The sequence below is a fragment of the Mizuhopecten yessoensis genome, unplaced genomic scaffold (genome assembly GCF_002113885.1).
Source record: "Mizuhopecten yessoensis strain PY_sf001 unplaced genomic scaffold, ASM211388v2 scaffold3853, whole genome shotgun sequence".
Classification (NCBI taxonomy): Eukaryota; Metazoa; Mollusca; class Bivalvia; order Pectinida; family Pectinidae; genus Mizuhopecten; species Mizuhopecten yessoensis.
Genome location: NW_018405252.1, coordinates 335,964 through 358,032, shown reverse-complemented (window position 1 = coordinate 358,032; position 22,069 = coordinate 335,964). Strand labels below are relative to the sequence as shown.

At 36.0% G+C, this 22,069-nt stretch overlaps 1 protein-coding gene across 2 annotated transcripts in view; it reads right to left on the bottom strand.

Moving 5' to 3' along the window:
• The window catches only part of LOC110448132 (probable serine/threonine-protein kinase kinX), a 28,029-nt gene extending 6,265 nt beyond the window's left edge, over nucleotides 1–21,764 (bottom strand). The window contains exons 1-23 of one of the 2 annotated variants that reach the window (XM_021494199.1): nucleotides 21,680–21,764; nucleotides 20,443–20,572; nucleotides 19,526–19,659; nucleotides 17,744–17,808; nucleotides 17,345–17,442; nucleotides 16,669–16,755; nucleotides 15,843–15,915; nucleotides 15,409–15,497; nucleotides 15,024–15,170; nucleotides 13,411–13,543; nucleotides 13,118–13,285; nucleotides 12,216–12,314; nucleotides 11,180–11,245; nucleotides 10,837–10,902; nucleotides 9,985–10,065; nucleotides 9,636–9,716; nucleotides 7,479–7,595; nucleotides 7,108–7,179; nucleotides 6,230–6,310; nucleotides 5,890–5,964; nucleotides 5,136–5,234; nucleotides 887–3,496; nucleotides 471–496 (exon numbers count right to left, since the gene is read on the bottom strand). In XM_021494199.1, the coding sequence (XP_021349874.1) occupies nucleotides 471–496; nucleotides 887–3,496; nucleotides 5,136–5,234; nucleotides 5,890–5,964; nucleotides 6,230–6,310; nucleotides 7,108–7,179; nucleotides 7,479–7,595; nucleotides 9,636–9,716; nucleotides 9,985–10,065; nucleotides 10,837–10,902; nucleotides 11,180–11,245; nucleotides 12,216–12,314; nucleotides 13,118–13,285; nucleotides 13,411–13,543; nucleotides 15,024–15,170; nucleotides 15,409–15,497; nucleotides 15,843–15,915; nucleotides 16,669–16,755; nucleotides 17,345–17,442; nucleotides 17,744–17,808; nucleotides 19,526–19,659; nucleotides 20,443–20,572; nucleotides 21,680–21,740 (4,658 nt within the window). In that variant the 5' untranslated portion in view covers nucleotides 21,741–21,764. The remainder of the gene's footprint in view (nucleotides 1–470; nucleotides 497–886; nucleotides 3,497–5,135; nucleotides 5,235–5,889; nucleotides 5,965–6,229; nucleotides 6,311–7,107; nucleotides 7,180–7,478; nucleotides 7,596–9,635; nucleotides 9,717–9,984; nucleotides 10,066–10,836; nucleotides 10,903–11,179; nucleotides 11,246–12,215; nucleotides 12,315–13,117; nucleotides 13,286–13,410; nucleotides 13,544–15,023; nucleotides 15,171–15,408; nucleotides 15,498–15,842; nucleotides 15,916–16,668; nucleotides 16,756–17,344; nucleotides 17,443–17,743; nucleotides 17,809–19,525; nucleotides 19,660–20,442; nucleotides 20,573–21,679) is intronic. The other variant, XM_021494200.1, reaches the window with a different exon arrangement.
• Nucleotides 21,765–22,069: the final 305 nt, after the last annotated feature.

Here is a 22,069-nt window from a genome sequence, read left to right as displayed (position 1 = left end):
TGAAAGGTTGACTTCCTTTGTCAGCTGTTAGAGTTGTTATACTGACTATTTGAAAGGTTGACATCCTTTGTCAGCTGTTAGAGTTGTTATACTGGCTATTTGAAAGGTTGACATCCTTGTCAGCTGTTAGAGTTGTTATACTGGCTATTTGAAAGGTTGACATCCTTTGTCAGCTGTTAGAGTTGTTATACTGACTATTTGAAAGGTTGACATCCTTTGTCAGCTGTTACAGTTGTTATACTGACTATTTGAAAGGTCGACTTCCTTTGTCAGCTGTTAGAGTTGTTATACTGGCTATTTGCTCTCTTTGCTTGACAAAGGAAACAGACGTTTTCAAAAGCTCGCGAAGTCAGTTTTCAAATACTGTTTGTGTTCAAAATAAACTTAGCATTTATTATTTGTAACAAACTGATGAATTTCATTCTGAATATTAATCATATACTCGTTTAAAATGAACTCGTCTTACTTACCTCCTTGAAGATGGAGTCTGTGTTTCCTGCAAGTATAATTAATGACACATTGATATGGTACAATGTATGTTGGTTTATACAGGTTTATCATTTCTACACTTTAAACAAGAATTGTAAGTCAAAGGTCAACTCTGGTGCCTTCAACCATCTACACATACAAGTACATGTGCCCCCCCCCCCCCCCCCCCCCCCCCCCCCGAAAAAAATTCTTCAAAATGCCCGAACAAAAAAGTTAAAAGGAACTTGCTACCTTTCTAAACAAGTCTGTATTCTTACAAAAGGCAACAACTATGTAAATAAACTGTGACATCTTCATATAATGTGTGTATAACATATATTGGGAAATTACAAGATATTAAACAGGTTACAGGTTTAATAACCAAAATAAAACAAAACATCCCACACCATGTCCTTACCTTCTCTGAGAAGATGAAGTTTTTGTCTGTGACCATCATCAAATTAGAAGAGTTCTCGTCCAATGTCTGCAACCTTGAGCGACCTTGAGTTCTGTCAGGTGAGCCACTGACAGAGTTGGACTCATCATTTCCTGTCATTGAATATTTTTTTGAACTTTCCAACGTAGAGTCCACATATCCAGAAACACTTTTCCTCGACCGTGTCACTAAGGAAAGGTCACTAACATCTGAAGTCCCCGATTCCCTGCGTTTCCTGGTAGCCCTCAAGGAGTATCGTTTTCCTGGAGATGCCATTGCTGCTAGGTTTTCTGTGGTAAGCGCCAACACTGCAGAATCAACCCCATTGCTTACTGAATTGGAGACAACACTAGTACTGGAGCGAGCCTTCCTCCTGTTGGACTGACCTTTAGTAGGAGAAGGCTGATCAACGATTCCAGGAGAAGGTTGTAAATTGAGAGATTTAACAGACGTGAATTTCTCAGTAGGGGTCTTAGATAAAGTCTTCTTGGATTTTGCTGGACTTTGAGTGTCAATATATACTTCTGTCCGTTCAGTCTGTTTTGTATGAAGGGTTTTATTAAAACTTGAAGGCACCTGGTGACTTTCTTTAACAGGGGAACTCAACAAGGGAAAGTCCTCTTCACATGGACTTTCATTTTCAGAGTCATTTGAATCTGGAATCACTTCGTTTCCTATTTCACCTGATAGTACATCTGTTATATCAAAATTATTTACACTTTCTTCTGGCTGTTTCATTGAAGAGGAGACATTGTTACTTGTGACAGTTCTTGTCTTGATCCGTTTACTAGATGATGACACCTCCATCTGTCTTTTCTTTGGTGTCCTCGTGGATCTCCTTAAATGTAGCGATATTTCTTCCTCTTTATCTGATGAGGAAGCTATCTCTTCCTCGTCCTTGTACTGTATTTGGTTCCTTGGTGTTTGCAATTTTTTAGCAGACAGAGTGGACTTATTCTCTTCCTTCATACTTTTCGGAGTCTTCAATCTGTCTTCAGTTTTAGGTGATTTCAGTCTATTAGGTTCAGTTTTGGGAGAATTCAGCCTGTTAGATTTAGTATTGGGAGACTTCTGTCGATCAGATTCAGCATTCTGCCTATTTTCGATTTTTTTCATAATCATTTCCTCATCGGATTCAAACTCAAAAATTTCATATTTGAGTTCAGAATTTCCTGGGGAGTTGGCTCCATCTTTCAGCTGACTTTTCTCAGGAGACTTGATAGTTGCTGCCCTGCTTTTCCTTGGTGCTGTTTCTGATGACGCTCCCTCTGTTACTTCCCCATTTCTCATCTTTCTTTTTTTCTCAGGTGTAGTTCCTTGAATCATCTGATGCACATCAGTTTTTCCCAGTTTCCTTGGTGAAAATACATAGTCGTCTGGGTCGTCTGAGGTACCGATCACATCCTCGAACAATCTTTTCTCAGGTGCGATATTGGTAGGTGTGGCAACAGACGATCGTTTCTTGGGGGAGATACTACGAGGCGTCATAGCTGATGATCGTTTCTCCGGAGAGGTGTTTTTAGGTTTGACAACTGATGACTGTTTCTCAGTTGATCTGTTCCTAGGTGTATTGACAGAGGACTGTTTCTCAGGTGATCTGTTCCTAGGTGTTTGGACAGAGGACTGTTTCTCAGGTGATCTGTTCCTAGGTGCATTGACAGAGGACTGTTTCTCAGGTGATCTGTTCCTAGGTGTATTGACAGAAGACTGTTTCTCAGCTGATCTGTTCCTAGGTGTATTGACTGATGACTGTTTCTCAGGTGATCTATTCCTAGGTGTATTGACAGAGGACTGTTTCTCAGGTGATCTGTTCCTAGGTGTTTTGACAGAGGACTGTTTCTCAGGTGCTCTGTTCCTAGGTGTATTGACAGAGGACTGTTTCCCAGGTGATCTGTTCCTAGGTGTATTGGCAGATGGTTTTCTAGTAGGAGTAAACATCTGTTGTTCACCACTTGAGTGATCTGATGTATCCCGACTGTTTGTAGCGGCCTTTCTTCGCCGTGTAGACTTACCAGATACTGGTATCTCTGGTAAAGGTACGCTTTCCGCTATCTTGTCAGGCGTTGATAAGGTAACTTCCATTTCATCTGAATCTTCCCTTCTAGGACTTTTATTTACGAAACATGCTAGCATTTCTTCTGTTTGCCCATGATCAGATTTTACTTCAAAACTATCCACTTCATCATTGTCTTCAGCATCACTTTCAGCAATCACTTCGTCTGACTCATCATCATCTGTTTCATCTGGTTTCACTAAATCATCGGAATCAAATCCCTCGATATTTTCCTCTTGATCTTCATCTATATCCTCAGCATCCTCGGTGTTAACATCAACATCTTCCTCTGTATCTGCCTCAATGTCCGACCCGTTTTCTTCACTGAGGTTCATAACTTTTTCCTCAGAATCTTTGTCCATTGGTCTTATGGTGGTTTCTTCCAGATTTTCCTTCACTGTCATTTTCTCCTCTATGTTTTCCTTGTCACTATCCTCATTTTTGACGTCCATGTCCTTCTCCTCCTCTTCGCCTTCCTCCTCCTCTTCGTCTTCCTCCTCCTCCATGTCTCGTATGTCCATTTCATCAGCCATAATTTCCTGAAGAGTAACAGGAATATGATACAATTTTGTTTACTGTATATTACATTAATAATACTCTTCACCACTTCTTGCTTCTCAAGAATTGTAAGCAAGCCTTTGAATTTTACAGAGGTATCTATCACTGATCAAAGTAAGTATAAACAAGTCATTGTACAGGATAACTAGAAATCACGGGTCGACGATACTTTTAGCATTAGATTGATCCTTAGGTGAAGTATTTATGATACTTTTAGCATTAGATTGATCCTTAGGTGAAGTATTTATAATACTATTAGCATTAGATTGATCCTTAGGTGAAGTATTTATAATCGTTAATTCTTTGTTAATGATAAACAAGTTCTGGCCCAAAAATATGAAGACACAAAACCTATAGAGAGATATTAAGACATTCAATGTAACATTAGACAAAAAACACCATTAACAAATGCTTATGACAATTGAAAATGTGTTCATATCTGTACCATTATTATTTCTTAGTTCTCATTATTGAACAAAAAAGTTTCTTTTTCGTTTTTATAGAAGAAAAAGAAAGAAGTATGGAGAATCTCAAAGGCACACAAAATCCCAAAAAAGAATGAACAATTTGTGCTTTCAACAATGTCTTTTATTGCATTATGTTGTGAAAATGTTGGAATACCATCTACTCCAACAATGTTGAGGTTTTACACGGCGAAAAACTTTTGACAGGCGCCGCGTAACCTCTAACTGCCCATAGCTGATTTTCCCGATGCTGACTATCACATTTTCAAAGTTCGGATTAAGAAAGATTATATCGTGTTTACATACATTTAAATGGTCAAAAGGGTCCAATAAATATTCCTTTCCATAAATCCATGATTATATGAGAAAAATTTCATGTCAAAGACATAAATAATGAGTTTTTCCTCACTCGAAGCGAAGCAGACAGCATTTGCCATGATTTTTCCGGTTAATACAAAAATGGATTACATGTAATGTTTCACAAGCGGAATACAAACAAACTCCGTATCATTTCGTTCCGTTTGAAATCCCCCCTGATATTTTGTATTAATCCAGAAGCCATGTTTTAAATGTAGGTCAGAGATGTGCTACAACGACATGGACATGTATTTTGAGTGTTCTATTCCGTAATATACTATATATTTGTGTCTGTGACATATATATGAGATCTATATTATATAAACCGTGAGTAGACATCGTTGTCATGAACTGTTAACCACTTATGTGAGTTTTTCAAGCCGATTTTGTTCCGCCCGGATTTCGGGTGGAAACTGCATCAAAGAATTAGTGCTTCGGAAATGAGAGGTCGCAGTCGGCAAAATCACATCCGATTGAAAAAAGGCCGACCAGCGGCCTCTCATGTTATGGGAGTAGAATACCACCATAAAGAAAATAATACTAAAATTGATACACAGACCTATGTTCTATGTCATACAATGGTATGTTGGCTTTCATTTCTTGTTTCTACACTTCAACCTAAATTTAACCCCTGAGCCACCTACATCAATTTTTAACAATAAGTTTATCTCTCATGAGCTTCGACCCTACAACATAAAGTGTTTCCTCTCTTGAGCTACTAAACATGCATCAACATTCATTCAGCACAAAGTTCCCCTCTCTTAACCCACCATATATCAAGACTTGAATTTAAATTTACCTCGTTATCACTGGATATTACTGTCTGTTCGACGAATGTGACATCGGTTATTGTTATGGAGTCATCACTCTCTTCTTTATCTTCAATGTCAATGTCATCCTGAAAGATCACATAAAATGAATATTTGATAATGGAAGTCCATAATAAAAGGTGACTGACCAGTCTATAGTACACAATACAAGTATGGACTTCTGTGAGGGTTAACATGTTAATCATCATAGAAGGCAATCATTATTTGTTTTAAGTCAACAAAATAAAAGTTGAAACGTCTTTAACTCATTCACCCCTGAAATTTCATAATGAACTATTCCAACCTTTGAATTGGAAGAGTTCAAATGTGTCTTCAGGGGTGAATGAGTTAATAGTTTGGAGACAAGGTTTTCTGCCATGTTTTAGTTAGTGCTGGCTTTAAAATGTACACCTTAGCTAAAGAAAAAAAATCATGGTGACCAATACAATATATTTTAATGTTAATAAATTACAAAACATATAAACAGCATTTCAAATATTCATTTATCAAATAACTCTTTATTAATGGGTCCTTCAAAAAATAGGAAATTCACCCTACAGGCTATTATAAGAAATGGATATTTATTTATAACAAATCTGCATGAGTTTTGAAGAACTGGTCATGTGTGTAGGATCTGGCCTGGAATTGATTTGGAGGTCTCTGGTTGATAGGATGGGATAGGAAATAACTACTTAATATATCAGACACTAATGCAGTGCAGTGTCATGCGAGATAGAATCCTACCTGTTTATGCCAGCTCCCACCTGTGTCTATGAAGAACACCTCAGTCTCCTGATTCTCATCTGCTATGTTTGTTGCCTATAAAACAATAACATTTTTTGCGTCATTTCTAATGATGACTTAACAATGTTTTGCAGCAGATAGTTTCAGGAGTCAAAATCAAAGCATGGGATTAGCTCTGGTAAAACATGGTAACTACTTAATGTTTTTGAGAGTTTTGAATATCTTCACAACAACAAAATTAGATGTAACATTTATGGATGTTGTATTACAGTGTTTCAAGCAATAAGAACATGGTTTGGACAAAGTGAAACAAAGTTTTCATCATTGATCTCAAATTTACCTCTTTGGATTCCTTCTTTTTCTTCTTTGCAGATTTATCTTTCTTTTTAGGAACTTGACCCTCTGGTTTTGTATCTTGATCCTGAAAAAGAAAACATTCTTAAGTAACAATGACTTTAAGTGATGGTACTGAATGTTCTGTGTGACACAATGTCTAGTAACTGTTCATAAATTTATGTCAGTAAAATATTACCTAAACATCAGATTATCTTCGGATAGTTTTGGTAGCTAAGGTCTACATTAGGTCATTGACTGTTAAGCAGTAGATTAAACACCAAACAACACATAACATGACAATACTTTATCTGTATATTGTTAGCTAGTGTAACCATACACAAAAGGCCTATTAACTTTCAGAAGATGTCATTAGAAATATCTCACACATTTGATCACTATGACCTTGAAAGTGAGTCAAAGAACTGGAGGTTTATTTGAATAAACTTGAACTTGAAAGCGGTTTAATCCAGGAAGCTAGAGACGAAATGTCATTTCATCAGGCCTTGTGGTTCTTAAGATGACTTACTCAATTTTCTCTCATATTTGATAATTATAAATTTTAATTGGGTCAAGGTCATTTATCAGATCAAAAATTCTCCCCATCAAGCTACAGCACAAATATGGACTCACTGACTATTTTGTTCTTCAGAATGTCCCCATGCCTTGTGGTTCTTAAAGAAATTATTTGAATTGCTTTACATATTTGACATGTGACTTTGAATGTGAGCCAAGGTGATCAGTTGATTTTACTCAGGATATCAAGCTAGATGGACAGACATACCAGGTGAGCTAATGATAAAAATATCTGATTAAGAGTACAAGTCATGGTAACAATCAATACTAATATACTCTGGGTTCAGATTAGATGGTAACCATGCCTACCTGTTTCTGTTTACCGCCAACAGTGTCTAGGAAGAACAGCTGAGAGTCTTGTCTTTCTTCTAGCTCAATTGCCTACAAAATAACCATGCAGTTTGTGTCGGTTCCAAAGACAACTATTTAGGAGGAGTCATTTTCACAGACAGTTCCATAGGGCCTGTCTACACAACACTGTTGAGACTGTTTTTACCTCAGTACAAATTCTTCATTGTAATACAGTTAAACTTTGACCCTGACAAGGTATTGTTGAGTTTATAGTAGGCCATTTCACCTGGTATTGAAGTTGACAGTACAGATACTATTCAAATAGACCCCCTAAACAAGTCATTTCACATCAATTTGGGGTTAATATGAATGCAATCTCATGTATTTACCTCTTTTGACTCTTTTTGTTTCTTCTTCTTCTTTTTCTTTTTTGAAACTGGATCCTCTGTTTTTGAAACTGGATCCTCTGTTTTTGTATCTTGATCCTCTGTTTTTGTAACTTGATCCTGAAGTAGTGAAAATACAGTGTAGTGGTTTGACTTTGTAATAACATTGAAGTGAAGGTAATGACAGTTCTAGTGACACTATTTAGCTGTGAAGTGAAGGTAATGACAGTTCTAGTGACACTATTTAGCTGTGAAGTGAAGGTAATGACAGTTCTAGTGACACTATTTAGCTGTGAAGTGAAGGTAATGACAGTTCTAGTGACACTATTTAGCTGTGAAGTGAAGGTAATGACAGTTCTAGTGACACTATTTAGCTGTGAAGTGAAGGTAATGACAGTTCTAGTGACACTATTTAGCTGTGAAGTGAAGGTAATGACAGTTCTAGTGACACTATTTAGCTGTGAAGTGAAGGTAATGACAGTTCTAGTGACACTATTTAGCTGTGAAGTGAAGGTAATGACAGTTCTAGTGACACTATTTAGCTGTGAAGTGAAGGTAATGACAGTTCTAGTGACACTATTTAGCTGTGAAGTGAAGGTAATGACAGCTCTAGTGACACTATTTAGCTGTAAAGTGAAGGTAATGACAGTTCTAGTGACACTATTTAGCTGTGAAGTGAAGGTAATGACAGTTCTAGTGACACTATTTAGCTACTAGAAGTTATTACAAAGACGTGTATAAATATAATTGCATATGTACACATTTCTATTTTCTTTAACAAATTCCTAACACATTTACATTTGCCTCAACTTGGGCTTCAGAAAAAATCATTGGCTTGCATCTTTGGATTTAATCGAATAAAGTCCCTGGAGTGAAGACAATAAGTGACTACAGGTATTAATGTATAATTGGAGGTTCTTATGTACCGCTTTATCACAATAAGTGACTACAGGTATTAATGTGTAATTGGAGGTTCTTAGGTACCGCTTTATCACAACAAGTGACTACAGGTATTAATGTATAATTGGTGGTTCTTATATACCGCTTTATCACAATAAGTGACTACAGGTATTAATGTATAATTCGAGGTTATGTACTGCTTTATCACAATAAGTGACTACAGGTATTAATGTATAATTGGAGGTTCTTATATACCGCTTTATCACAATAAGTGACTACAGGTATTAATGTATAATTGGAGGTTCTTATGTACCGCTTTATCACAATAAGTGAAAACAGGTATTAATGTATAATTGGAGGTTCTTATGTACCGCTTTATCACAATAAGTGAAAACAGGTATTAATGTATAATTGGAGGTTCTTATATACCGCTTTATCACAACAAGTGAATACAGATATTAATGTGTAATTGGTGGTTCTTATATACCGCTTTATCACAATAAGTGAAAACAGGTATTAATGTATAATTGGAGGTTCTTATGTACCGCTTTATCACAATAAGTGACTACAGGCATTAATGTATAATTGGTGGTTCTTATATACCGCTTTATCACAATAAGTGAAAACAGGTATTAATGTATAATTGGAGGTTCTTATGTACCGCTTTATCACAATGAGTGGCTACAGGTATTAATGTATAATTGGAGGTTCTTAGGTACCGCTTTATCACAACAAGTGAAAACAGGTATTAATGTATAATTGGAGGTTCTTATGTATCGCTTTATCACAATAAGTGACTACAGGTATTAATGTATAATTGGTGGTTCTTATATACCGCTTTATCACAACCTAGTTCGTAGGTCGTCTCAAAGCGGTTTAAAAATTATTATCCGTGTTTCTAGGGGCTTTGCAACCAGCCAATATCTTTCTCAACTCCATGGGGAGCATACAGCCGGTGCTGCCATTTCGGCGCTCACAGCTAGCATTCTACAATTCTAGCACTGCCCAACCACGTACAGCTGAGTAGACTGGAACAAGCGGAGTAAAGTATCTTGTCCAAGTATACAACACAGTGCCATGACATGACTCGAACCCACAACCCTTCAGTCATGAGCCCAGCGTCCTACCACTAGACTACCGTGCCTCACGGTATAAACAGAACTCTACATCCCTCCACGACTTTGATGCAAGGAGATAACAAGTGTGGTAATACTGAACTGTGACAGCCCTCCTGATATTATCTCTATGCCAGGGTTTTACCTCTTTTAATTCTTTCTTTTCCTTCTTTGCCTTTTTCTTCTTCTTCTTTACAACTTGATCCTCTGTTTCTGTAGCAGGAGCCTGATAGCATCAATAAAGAAATAATAGTGATTTGACCTTTGAAATGAGGGTATTAAATGTGTTGTGCGACAGTAAATTTAGTAATAGTTCATCATTTGATATCTGTCAATATGGTTATTATCATCAAATCATTTTGAACAGTTTGATATAAGTCATTACTAAAGACAAAATCAGTTGTATAAATAAAGCAACACATTGAAATTATGCAAATATTAGTACCGTTAATATTTTACATTATAACGGTTCATACTTAAGGTCATGTATTTACCTCCTTGGGTTCTTTCTTTTTCGTTTTTGATGCCTTAACCTTCTTTTGCAGAACTTGATTCTCCATTTTTGTATCTCGATCCTTAAGTAATGAAACAAATGAAGATTTGACATTTCAATAACAATGACCTGGAAAGGATGTGTTGAGAGACACACTTTCTACAATTGACTTGTTCCTACATTTCGCAATAATATAAACTGTATATATTTTACAACAGTTATGAAACAAGTTTCTATAACTTATATTATTCACTCTTGTAGGCCCAGATGGAAGTACACAGAGGGTCTTAATGTGGGAGGAAACCAGCATAGCCCCAGAAAACCCACGGGGTCGGGCAGATGATCCAATTTCATGTCTGATTGGAGAATAAAGCCCCGGCTGTCTTGGTGAAAGGCGGGTGTGCTATCCACTGTGCTATTTCACAAATATGCCAAGATGCCAAGATTCTATTTAAAGTAACAGTGACCTTGTTGATCACCTTATGTTGTTAACATGAAACATGTATAAGAAAAGACTTTCGTGAACATTACATCAAAGTTCCATGACAAGCAGAAATGAAATTAAGTCTGTAGAGCAATGGCACCAAAATTCTATTTATAGCAACAGTGACCTTGTTTTTGACCCCAAAGTGCCAAATCGAACCTTTGTTCAAGAAATTTCATGGCAATTGGATAGGAAAAGTCTATAGAGAGATAGCATCATTAAGGACACATAATGTATGTATTAGCAGATCCCTATATACCCTCTACGACTTGTTGTGTTTGCTCAATAACAACTATAATTTGCCTTGATGTTGACCGAAACTAACAATAATTGAAGTTAAAGATTCTCAGTTAGGGAAACAATCCTTACCTTCTTACTGCGACCTGTGTCTAGGAAGAATAGCTCAGAGTCCGAAAGGTTTTCTTGCTCAGTCATCTACAAAATAACCACACAGACCTTGTGTCATTTACAAAGACCAATCTTAACAACAGGTGCTTGGGGCCAGCATCTATTACCTAATCTATTCACTGTTTTAGATCAAGACTAGGAGCGTGCTTTGAGGGTACCATACATTGACCTGATCCAAACTGTAGTGAACAGAATACAGTGATATACACTTCATATATAATGACAACATCCGTGTTTAGATCGTCAGTCATGGTGACGGACACTAATGTTAATTCTGTAGGTTTATCAGTCAGAGTAACCTTACCTCGTTATTGCCACCAGTGTCTAAGAAGAACAGCTCAGAGTCTGGTGTGCCATCTTCCTCTGCCATCTATAAAACAACCATAGAGTGCTTGTGTCATTTCTGAAGATTGATATCAACATGAGGTACACTGGATCTGTAGGGCTTGCCAACATTATCACCAGTTTTACATGGCTGATTTTCTATTTTTACTAAAGTCGAAATTCTTTCTTCTTTCTTACTTTTGACTGACTAGTTAGTGTCCATTTTTAGTAAGTATTTCACATTTGTTTCTTTAAACCATAAGTTAATATCTTTACTTTTATCCTGATTCTTGTTACTTTTAAGATTTGTAGATTTAGATATTACCCTCAGATTTACCCTCAAAGACCTGTAAAACATTTTGCATTGTGGCAATGAGATTAACATGATTGGCTTTTTAAACACAATCAATACAAATAAATAACCAATATCGCTACACTTGGGTCTACCAACAGTTTAATTATGCGACACTATGTCATATCAAGGGCTGTTTAGGAAACATTAATACGCTAGTGCTACAGTTATACTGTATACCATGTAAATTTTCGCCCAGTCAAATTTTTGCCCTTCAACTGTAAAATCTATTTTCGCCCAATATTGTATTCACCCTTCACATTTAATTGCTACTCATACGAAAGTTTGCTGTAATGATAAATTCGCCCTAATTAAGGAGGACGAAAAAGGTGAAACTTTCCCGATATACAGTAGTACATGTATTTGACATATGACTGGTGTTCCCAATATACAGTAGTATTTGACATCTGACTGGTGACCTACTACAGTGTATTATATATTCCGTCTTTGCGTATTGCAGAGATATCTTCTCTTGTGAGCAGGTATTGATTGTTATGTCATTGGTTTGTGTAAGAAAATTACGTTGTTTTCTCAAAAATTGATGACGTTACTCTCACAAACAAATGACGTAACAATCAATACCTTCTCACAAGAGCGGATAACTCTGCAATATGAAAAGACGGAATAGCAGCCTTTCTGACATAAATTTCTGTCATTTTTTTACCTCTTTGGATTCTTCATCTGTTTTTTTGTTCTTCTTTGTGGCCTTCTTTTTCTTTTTTGAAACTTGATCCTCCGTCTCCTCATTGCCATTTGTCAACGTCTGAAACATGTTATGAGTAATTTCAGAATAGATGAAACAAGGTAGCAAAATATCTTTCAAGTTATTCTCTCCAGTACATGTTTCATTGTTGGAGTTTCACAGCACATCAAGAAACAACACTCTGAACTTAACGTTGAGCCCTGAGGTCAGGTTAATTAAGACAGCTGAAATTGAATGGTGTTTCTGCTAAATAGGAATACAGGATATTCTGCTGGATCATTCGATTCTGACCCCTCGGGTTTTCAACTAGTCTCTTTGTGAATAAAAATCTATATTGAAAACAACATCAGCTGAAATAGAAGTTAGAGATGATTTATTTTATTTCATTTTTTATAATACTAATGAATGTTAATAATGTCAGATCACCGAACAGGTACCAGACAATCTCATAGGATACCAGATTGTCATTTAGGTTACCAGATTAGTGTACAGGTTACCAGATTAGTGTACAGGTTACCAGATTACAGAGCAGGTTACCAGATTAGTGTACAGGTTATCAGATTAGTGTACAGGTAACCAGATTAGTGTACAGGTTACCAGATTACCGAGCAGGTTACCAAATCATCACATGGAGTACCGACTTATTGTGTAGGACACCAGAATACCTGAATATCATACGAGATACCAAACCATTCAGGATACTTTATTATCGTACAGGATAACAGATTATCTATGTGTCAGTGTTGAGAACACAGTTTTTTCTAATTTAATTCTAGCCCAACAGCTACAAAAAATGAAAGTGACAAATCAAGAATGGATACTTGGTTGCCTGAAAACGAGAAGGACGTGTAATATGTACTTACATCAGCCAGCAGAGACAACAGCTTATCATCTGCCTCCTCCAGGATGAACTTGGTGACCTGTGATCTCTTGAAGCGCCTGTCTTCCACCGGCATTTCATCAAGGATGTCCTCATTAATCTCCTCCAACCAATCCAGGAAATGTTTGGGGGCGGGTACAGTCTTACTGGTCTGTAGAACGATAAGATATTTTGTTACTCTTGAGGACTGGTATTTTGATTATTACACTATGAAGAATTTAACAAATTTACAAGCTATAAGAACAGATATCATTGCCAGATATGACAAAAACTTGCCTGTCGCTTCAGAGTGTTGATTTCACCAGATTCGTCCTTTTCATCAGTGATGTCACAGACAGTGCGCAGGGCCAACACATATTTCAGGTAGTGGTGGAAGTCACCAGTATCTGGCTTCTTCTCAAAGCTTCTCCTACCAACACACAGTAAAGAGACTCCTAATAGGAATAATTGATGGTTAAAACCTGCCCAGTAAGTCGGGAGGAGACGTCATTGCATGTAAATATGTTGGTCTGACATCCTTTGACCCCAACATTCAGATCCTAGGAGAGTCAGCTGCTTTATTTGTTAAGTTCTGATCCATATGGGCTAGCATGATACTAGTACAGTTCAGCTGAAATCAGCTCAGTAGAGAGAAGAGGTTGTTTGCAGCAAATGTTGATGGATGATGGAAAAAGCAACACCATATAAGCTCATCATGATACTTAGTACCAGGTAAACTATCTAAACACAATACTGCACAGGTACTGAATAATCTAACTAACCCACACAATATCACACAAACAGTTCAATTGTAGAGAGCTTCCTCAAAACACACAAATAACACAAGTATTTTAGTAGTAGTGATCATGAGTTGCCCACCAACACGGAATACTGTAAAATCACTTAACCAGAACTAATCATGAAAGAGGTAGGGGGAAAACTGACATATAATTATATCTAGCTGATCAGAACAAGAAATGACAAACCCTGTCATCATTGCTAAAAGCTGGTAAAAGCATCTTCTGGAACTACATTATAAACTGATACAAAGGTAAATTAGGGTACCACTAAAACAAGTAGCACCTGCTGATGAAAACTTATTTAAACTAAATACAACTATAGAAAATTTGAACACTTACAAAGAAATATCCCTACTAAGACAGACAGACAGACAGACAGACAGACGGATGGACAAGGTGATTTGTATATAGTACACCACCTCAAACTTTGTTTGCAGGGGATATAATATTCAAATCACAAATCCCTTCCTTTATGCAACCAACAGTTAAGGAGGAGATGCACTTGCAAAGTTTCTGGAACAGAAATTAAGTTTCAAGGGCCATAACTCAGTGAAAGATAGTTGAATCGCAAATTCCTTTCTTCATGCATATCTACATATGACGTACTTTCACTACGCCAGATTACAAAATATCCAACAAACGGTTAAGTTAGAGTCACAGAGCAGAAATTTAAAGTTTCAAGGGCCAAGACTCCAGTTTTACTAAATACACAAAGAGCAATAACTCAAATAATTACTGGATCAATAATACTACATATGTATATCATATTATACATGAATCCTTGGGTATACTCGCAGGACCAATTTTGATTAGGTCACTATGTCTTTCATTTACCCTTTTTTAAACACAAAAGTTTCTTCGACAATTCCCAAAGGTATTTCTCCGACTGCTCTGTATTGTTGTTTTATTTCACATACAAACATATTACATTTAATTTGACACAGACAACGGATGCTTTCAAATTGGGATGATTCTTTATAAACATTTTCTATCCAACTACCGTAAAACCTTGGGATCTAACACGGGTAATCTCTGACACCAGGAGTTGAGCCCACCCCTAACAGCACACAAGGTTTTACTCCAGAACTTACGTCAGACAAGGGTACATACCTGACATAGGGCAGTAGTAGGGCAGTGTCGGTGTGAACCTTCGACATCTGTATTAGAACGTCCAGTCGGTAGCTGGGATTATCCTCCGTCAGATAACAAGCCAAATTACATAATCGCCTGGATGCCTGCTCCTGTTTCTTTGACTTTCTATGAAAGATCAAAGAAACATTCCTGTTCATATTCTTATGGCGGTAAACAGGTATACAACTCATAATTTAATGTTAAAAAGAATTACATCTTGATAATACTTTAGTAATTAGGAATTATCACAAAATTCTAACTGACATATTTCAAGGGAAATTAATTAACAGGTACTTAAATCAAATTTAGAGACAATTTAAGAAAACTAGATTGTTCAAAGGAAATTCGATGATGGAGAACTTACCTGTTGGATAAAAGAAACAGGTCAAAAAACACGGCCATAATGGTGGACAGAAGATCCGAATAGCTGTACGGGTACACTGGAGCCTCGGGCTGTGGACAGATAGATTGTAAAGTAATTGTTTGTACTTACTGTGTTGTTGTGTACTGGAGTCTGAGGCTGTAGTAGGTTAAACAAGGTTACTTTTGTAGGTGGCAATGCTTTCCTGTTTATATTGGATCCTTGGGTCATGGACTAATAAATTATAATTTGAATCTGGGGCTGAGGACAAACAATTTTACAGAGGCAATGTTTTATGGTACACTAGACTCTGGAACCGAGGACAAACAGAATTAGAGAAGCAATGTTTCATGGTTCGATGGGGACCGAGACTGGATAAATAGATGTAGACTTTGTACTTAGCAATGTGTTACTACAGAATAGGTGTAACATAATACCTTTTGTATGGCAGAATATCGAAGATGGCACACAGACAGGAAATGTTTCACTTTATCACATAATGTACGACACCTGCAAAGAAACAAATAACTTAACATCAAACCAAGTTCAGTAAAACAGATAGTGTAATCAGGGGTTACTAAAATTTGGTATTTTTCACCAAATATGATCTCCCTTCCATTTTTTTTTTGGCAATAGGCAAGAATGCCTTAATCATAAGAGCATAAACCATGTACATACCTCAGATGTGGAAGTTATGCATAATCAGTCACTGTGGTAAGACATTTATAGGACAACAAGGGAATACATAACACTTTTCACAAAGACAGCATGTGCAAAGAATATCTCGTAAATAAAACTGCATAGAACTCTCAGTGTAATCATTTTTTATTTTCATTTACTTGATAAACAATATTTGATTCTGAAGGATGAAGATATTGCCTGATGAAAACAAATTTGTGAGTTAAACTTTTATATAACAAGTCATGAACTAATCAGTTTTTTTGGACCAGATAGAGTGGGAATTGAACCAGGATCGTCTAAGTGAAAAGCCAGGCACAATCTGACTACCTGTTTTTGTTGAAAATAGTGTTTTTCTATGCATAAATCTTGGTCAGATTTCAGAGTAAAAGTGTAATGAATATTTGCATAAAAAGATGGCACTGACCTTCAGTCTGTTCACAAAATACCAGTTTCTCCTGCTTATATATTTTGGATAGAAATTCAACCTCCAAAATTTAAATGCACATGCAGCTTTGAGGAATTTTTATCCATTTGACTGAATTTGTTTTAGGTCAAAGTCATATCTGTAATACATTTACTTACATGGCATTTTTATCTGTTTTTCTCTCTTCTGCATTTCCCGTCTCTCCATAATCTCTTATAGTGTTCTCCGACTTTGGTTGAACAATACTGAAGAAGAGAGTTAAACACATGTAGTACAAAATAACAATTTACTAATATATCAGCTAAAGTATTACTTCTTTCCATGTATGGTCAATGATGGTTTAATATTTAACATACTTCTCCATTGGAATTCCTCGTACTACCAAGGAATAGGAAAAAGCCAGGAATATTTTCTAAATTTTTATGAAATTCATACTATATTTTCCAAATTCATGTATGCATAGACAGCTATAAACTTTAGGCTGAACATTTTTTAACATTGCCATGTGAAACAGCTAAAACAACGCTAATGTTATCACCTCATGATCATGTGTTGAATTACATGTATATTTGTGCAATCCAAAGGTGTTGTATTTTCAACAAAAAGAGTTTCAGTTTGCTTAACCCAGAAGTTATACCTAGGTATACTACATGTTTTATCAAGATGTCTTCAACAATTTAAAAGTTACGCCTGTACACCATTTCACTGAACTTTTGCACTCATTTGACCTTGGGTAAAAAGGTGAATGTAAAACTGTGGCTGAAATTCCCAGTATACAGTATGTATTTTTAAATGGGTAAAAGAAGAATGGAGACGGGAGTGAACTCTACTTACAGATAGTATAGATGCATCGTTTTGAGAAGACCAAGATAAGAAGTGGTCCCACATGTCAGGTTAAGTAGCACAGAGTCCTGGTTCTCCTCATCAATTTTCTGTAATTAAAGCAGTACAATCATTAGGTTACCTCCACCTTGTATTTCCCACGATATATTAACAGGAGCTTCACTGTTCAGTAATAAGTAAGAATCTGGATACTGTGGATTGGAATCACAATAATACTGGCGCATTAACAAATTAATGTGACAACTGGCTAAAATATGGCCACAAAGAAAAATAACAGGAAAATCTGTCTCCCTGAAATTACATGTAACAATTATCTAGTATCTGTTGTTGTCACAACTTACTGTTACCAGTAGTTTGTCTGTATATCTACAGTCACAACACAAAACTTACAGCTAGCAATCCAACCAATTTTTCCACAGGATCCTCTTCTAGCTTCCTACACAGCAAGGTTCCATCTGTACAAAACAATGATCTACTGTATACATACATACTTAGCAAGTCTTCTTCACAAAATTTCAGTAACAATTTGAAGTGATCTTGAGTCTGTTTAATATATCCCAATTCTACCATGGGGAAACAATCGAACTCAAAGAATTGATCGAGTGATGGACTGATTGAGGTTTCCAAACTTCACAACAGCTAAGGTCATGTGAATAATGGCTTCTAAAGATTATAATGCTGTTTGAGGACCATTTTTAAAGTGTCATTTCACTGAAATTTCATTATCTGGACATGACAGCATCCATCCTGTCACAAATAAATAATATCACTTTTTGCTGAACAGCAACCCCTTTGAAGACTACACAAAGATAGAAAAGAGAGAATAGAAAAATGTCCCACATATTGCAATGACCGAGGCAGCAGGATGAGTTGGTCCCCTTGGTGTACCCATGATGAGGGCACAGATTAAACCGAATACTTGGAGCCATCAGAAGAACATATACATACTTGGATAATCATTCTGCCTACTGTTTAAAGCTTTAGTTCGACCCCATCTAGAGTATGGAGCATGTGTATGGAAACCACACAAACAACAGGATATTGAACAACTAGAAATGTCTAACGGAGAGCGACTAAATTACTGTACTGCCAGGAATTAATGAATTTTATACGAGGAAAGATTGCGTTGTCTTTAACTCACATCTTATTCTATAGAGGTAATAGTGGAGACATCGGTGACATTGGTGTTTAAAATCTTAATAAGCATTGATAAATTTTGGGAAAGTGATGAAAGGAGATTCACAACAACATCGGAGTGACGTCACATCAAAAACATTGTTATTTATTATGATTAAATACAGGTAAATATGGACTATGATCGGAATATAGAGGCAGATATACCTGCGTTCAGATTAAACTAAGTTAAGAAACCCCTAGACCCTGTATGGGGCCCCACATTAGTCATCTCTTATGATCATGTAGTGGGCAACTTAATTATCTCCTAATATCCCTATACTGGCAGTTGGAAGAGGATAACTAGAATTGAGTATTTCCCCAACAAGAGATCCTGGAGATGTTGGCACCAATCATTGTACAATCTTCATTCATTCTATGTAAGTATGATTTTTGTCCTTCATTTCTCTTATTTTCTTTATCTGTGCATATATAGCTGGCTTTTATTTTTTTTCAAATTAAGGTCATTGTTGTTTTTTCTTGAGAAATAGCGATAACAAACTTGAACTGTCAAAATCCAAGATGGCTGACTGGCAATAATTTTGTCTTCCCAATCAGTCCCAAAATGAAACATCAACAACTATGGACCATAGGGAAATTCGAAAAAGTCAGTCAAGTACTTCTTGAGAAATAGCAGTAACAAACAGATTAACTTAAACTTCCAAAATACAAGATGAATGCCTGGTAGCCATTTTGCTTCCCAATCAGTCCTAAAATGAAACAAGCACAACTATGGACGATGGGGAATCTACGTATTATATTTGAAAACAAAATCTCTTAAGTACTTTCTGAGAAGTAGTAACAAAAAGAATTGTTTAAGGATGGATGACGGACAAAGGACAATTTAATCAGCCCACACTATCTGATGTAGTGGGCTAAAAAGTGAAGGTATTAATCTAGATTCATAAACAAGACACCATTATCCAAATCTGGAAACAGCGTGATACTATCACCACAGTTGCTATAGATTTTTTTTTATGTTTGAGAGTAAACGCTTACATGTTTGTTGTACCTGGTCATCATCAATAGTTCCAGTGACACAATGTTTTTTCTTTGTATACAGGTTATAGGGGAACTTGTCTTTTTTATGTGGTTCTGCTGAAACTTTTCTCTTATGTTGCTCAAAAATAGATCTGAAAAAAAAAAAAAAAAAAAAATTACGATCTCATTCTTATTTCAGAACATAATACCAACGATGTGAAAGTGTGTTAATAGAACATCAAATTTAACGATGTGAAAATATTTACAAAATATCTTGGTTGTACATTTTTCAAGAGAAATGTAGACCATGCTTACACAACATCCAAAAATTGCCTTAGAAGCAAATTTCAAATTATTAGATCAAATATACAAAAAAGATACCTTGCATTTTGCCATTAATGTTTGCTCTTTTTTCTTATCAGCAGGATAAAACTTACATTTCTTGTTTTTCTTACATAGCAAAAGGTATTCTTTCCATTACACCACACTTGGGTGTGAAACATGTAAAAGATATAAAACAAAAAGGAATAAAAGTTTATTTCTTACGTTCTGTAAAAAAAAATGAAGATTTGCATGTCTATCATGCCCAATGGGCCCCTTTAAAATGACAAAATTTTCCTTGTCAAAGTTTTGCATGCTCCTTCTGCTATTACGATCATTTTCCGTTTATGCTACTTCATAAGTGAATTAAAAGCTAGGTCATTCAGCAAACCATGTGATGTAAATTAATTACACATTTTTTGTAGACATTACATTTGACCCTGTTAAATACATAGTATTGTGTAAATCTTTTCATATCAATAAACTTGAAATTTTATGACTTCAAAGTTCAATTTTAATCACAATTCTTCTGAAAGATTGTGGCACGGTAAATTTAGCCACTGTTTCTTAAAATTCAAGGTAATATGTATATTCAATGTTACAAAAGAGCTTACAATTTCAATTTCTTTACATAAAATCCAAATCTTTTGTTAACAGTATCTTTTATAGTTCCTTCTGGTAAGCTAGCTACAGCTTCCTTCAGTAGTCTTCTTGGCTTAAGGTTGTGGGTGTCTTTCACACAGCCTGGAAAGAAATGGTTTTTAATTCAATGCAGGTTAAAATTATGTAAAGAATACAGTTAAATAAAACTATATTTATTTTACAACAATCATGTTATTTCAACTTATATTAATCATTCTTGTTAGCCCAGATGTAAACGTGCGTAGGGTCCAAATGTGGGAGGAAACCGGAGTACCCAGAGAAAACCCACGTGGTCGGGCAGGTGACCCCATACCTTGGTGAAAGGTGAATGTGCTATCTATCCACTGCACCACCCGACCACCGATTAACATTAACAAAAGTTTAATCACAGATCACACAACTACAGCTTCATAACATTCTCTTAGGAATCTCCCCATGTCCAGAATTTACAACATCCTTTGAACCTCAATCCCATCTCAATTCAAATATACCACCAAAACTTTCATAGGAGACTTGACATCAGTTCTGAAGTAGGCGGAGGTAAAAGTACTAAACCTGGATTTGACAGATATTGCCCATTCCTTTGATTTCAACTTGAACTTCCAATTCAAATACTGAAGAAGTTAAGTGTGATTTTATTTGATGGAACTTTATAACTTAAGTCTTAGAAGCATGTTATTTCCTGCATGTTTCTAGCAATATACATGTATATTTTAGTTTCAACTTTGATGTGCATTTTGTTTCTTATTGCACGTTTTTGTTAAATCTATTCCCTGTCCACTGTGGTATTTTTCATATATTCTATCATAAGAGAAGCTCTTCCGGGCTAATGTTTCATGTTATATATTTACTACCAAGAAAAACCTTCTTGTATACTTAAATCACAAAATTCTTGAAAAATGAAAGGGTCAATCAATGAGCACAAACTTTTCTGGGACAATTTCCACTACCGCTTCCATGACATTTTGTCTCGGAACAATACTGCAGACAAGGGATTCTGAATCTGTTAATTTCGGTCATGTCATAAGGTCTTGTTGACATTGCTATTAAATACAAAATTCCCATCGACCCCGGACCCGAACTATCTTCTAACCAAGTCATACTCAGTGACAGTGTCAACAACACCCTGTGAACAGGTGAACAGATAGCCAGTGGTCGACACAAAATTATATTAAATATGTTGTCTATCTAAATCTAAAGAGTTTATACCATTAGATACTAAACGCTTTGCTAGCAATCTAATAAATTTCGTAGGCTTCGCTGTCTCCATCCTTGCATTAGGTTCTGCTCCACGTGCTAGACTAACTATTATAAAACAGAATATCTGATTGGTTCATGGGACGGGGAAACCCTTTTCTATCGAGCCAATCAGCCATCCGTTTACATAATCAGGGATGCTCTTCCATAATCATTAATTTGTCCTATTATCACGTATCATAAAGCAACTTTCGGCAATTTTTATTAAATATCCGATCATATAAAATCTGAAATAATGAAAAAATAAAGTATAAGGTGCAAATTTAGAATTTCGGAATTTTATACGAAAATAAAAAGACACGTAATTGTTGACTTTGCTTCAGTAAAGTTGAATTGTGGGAT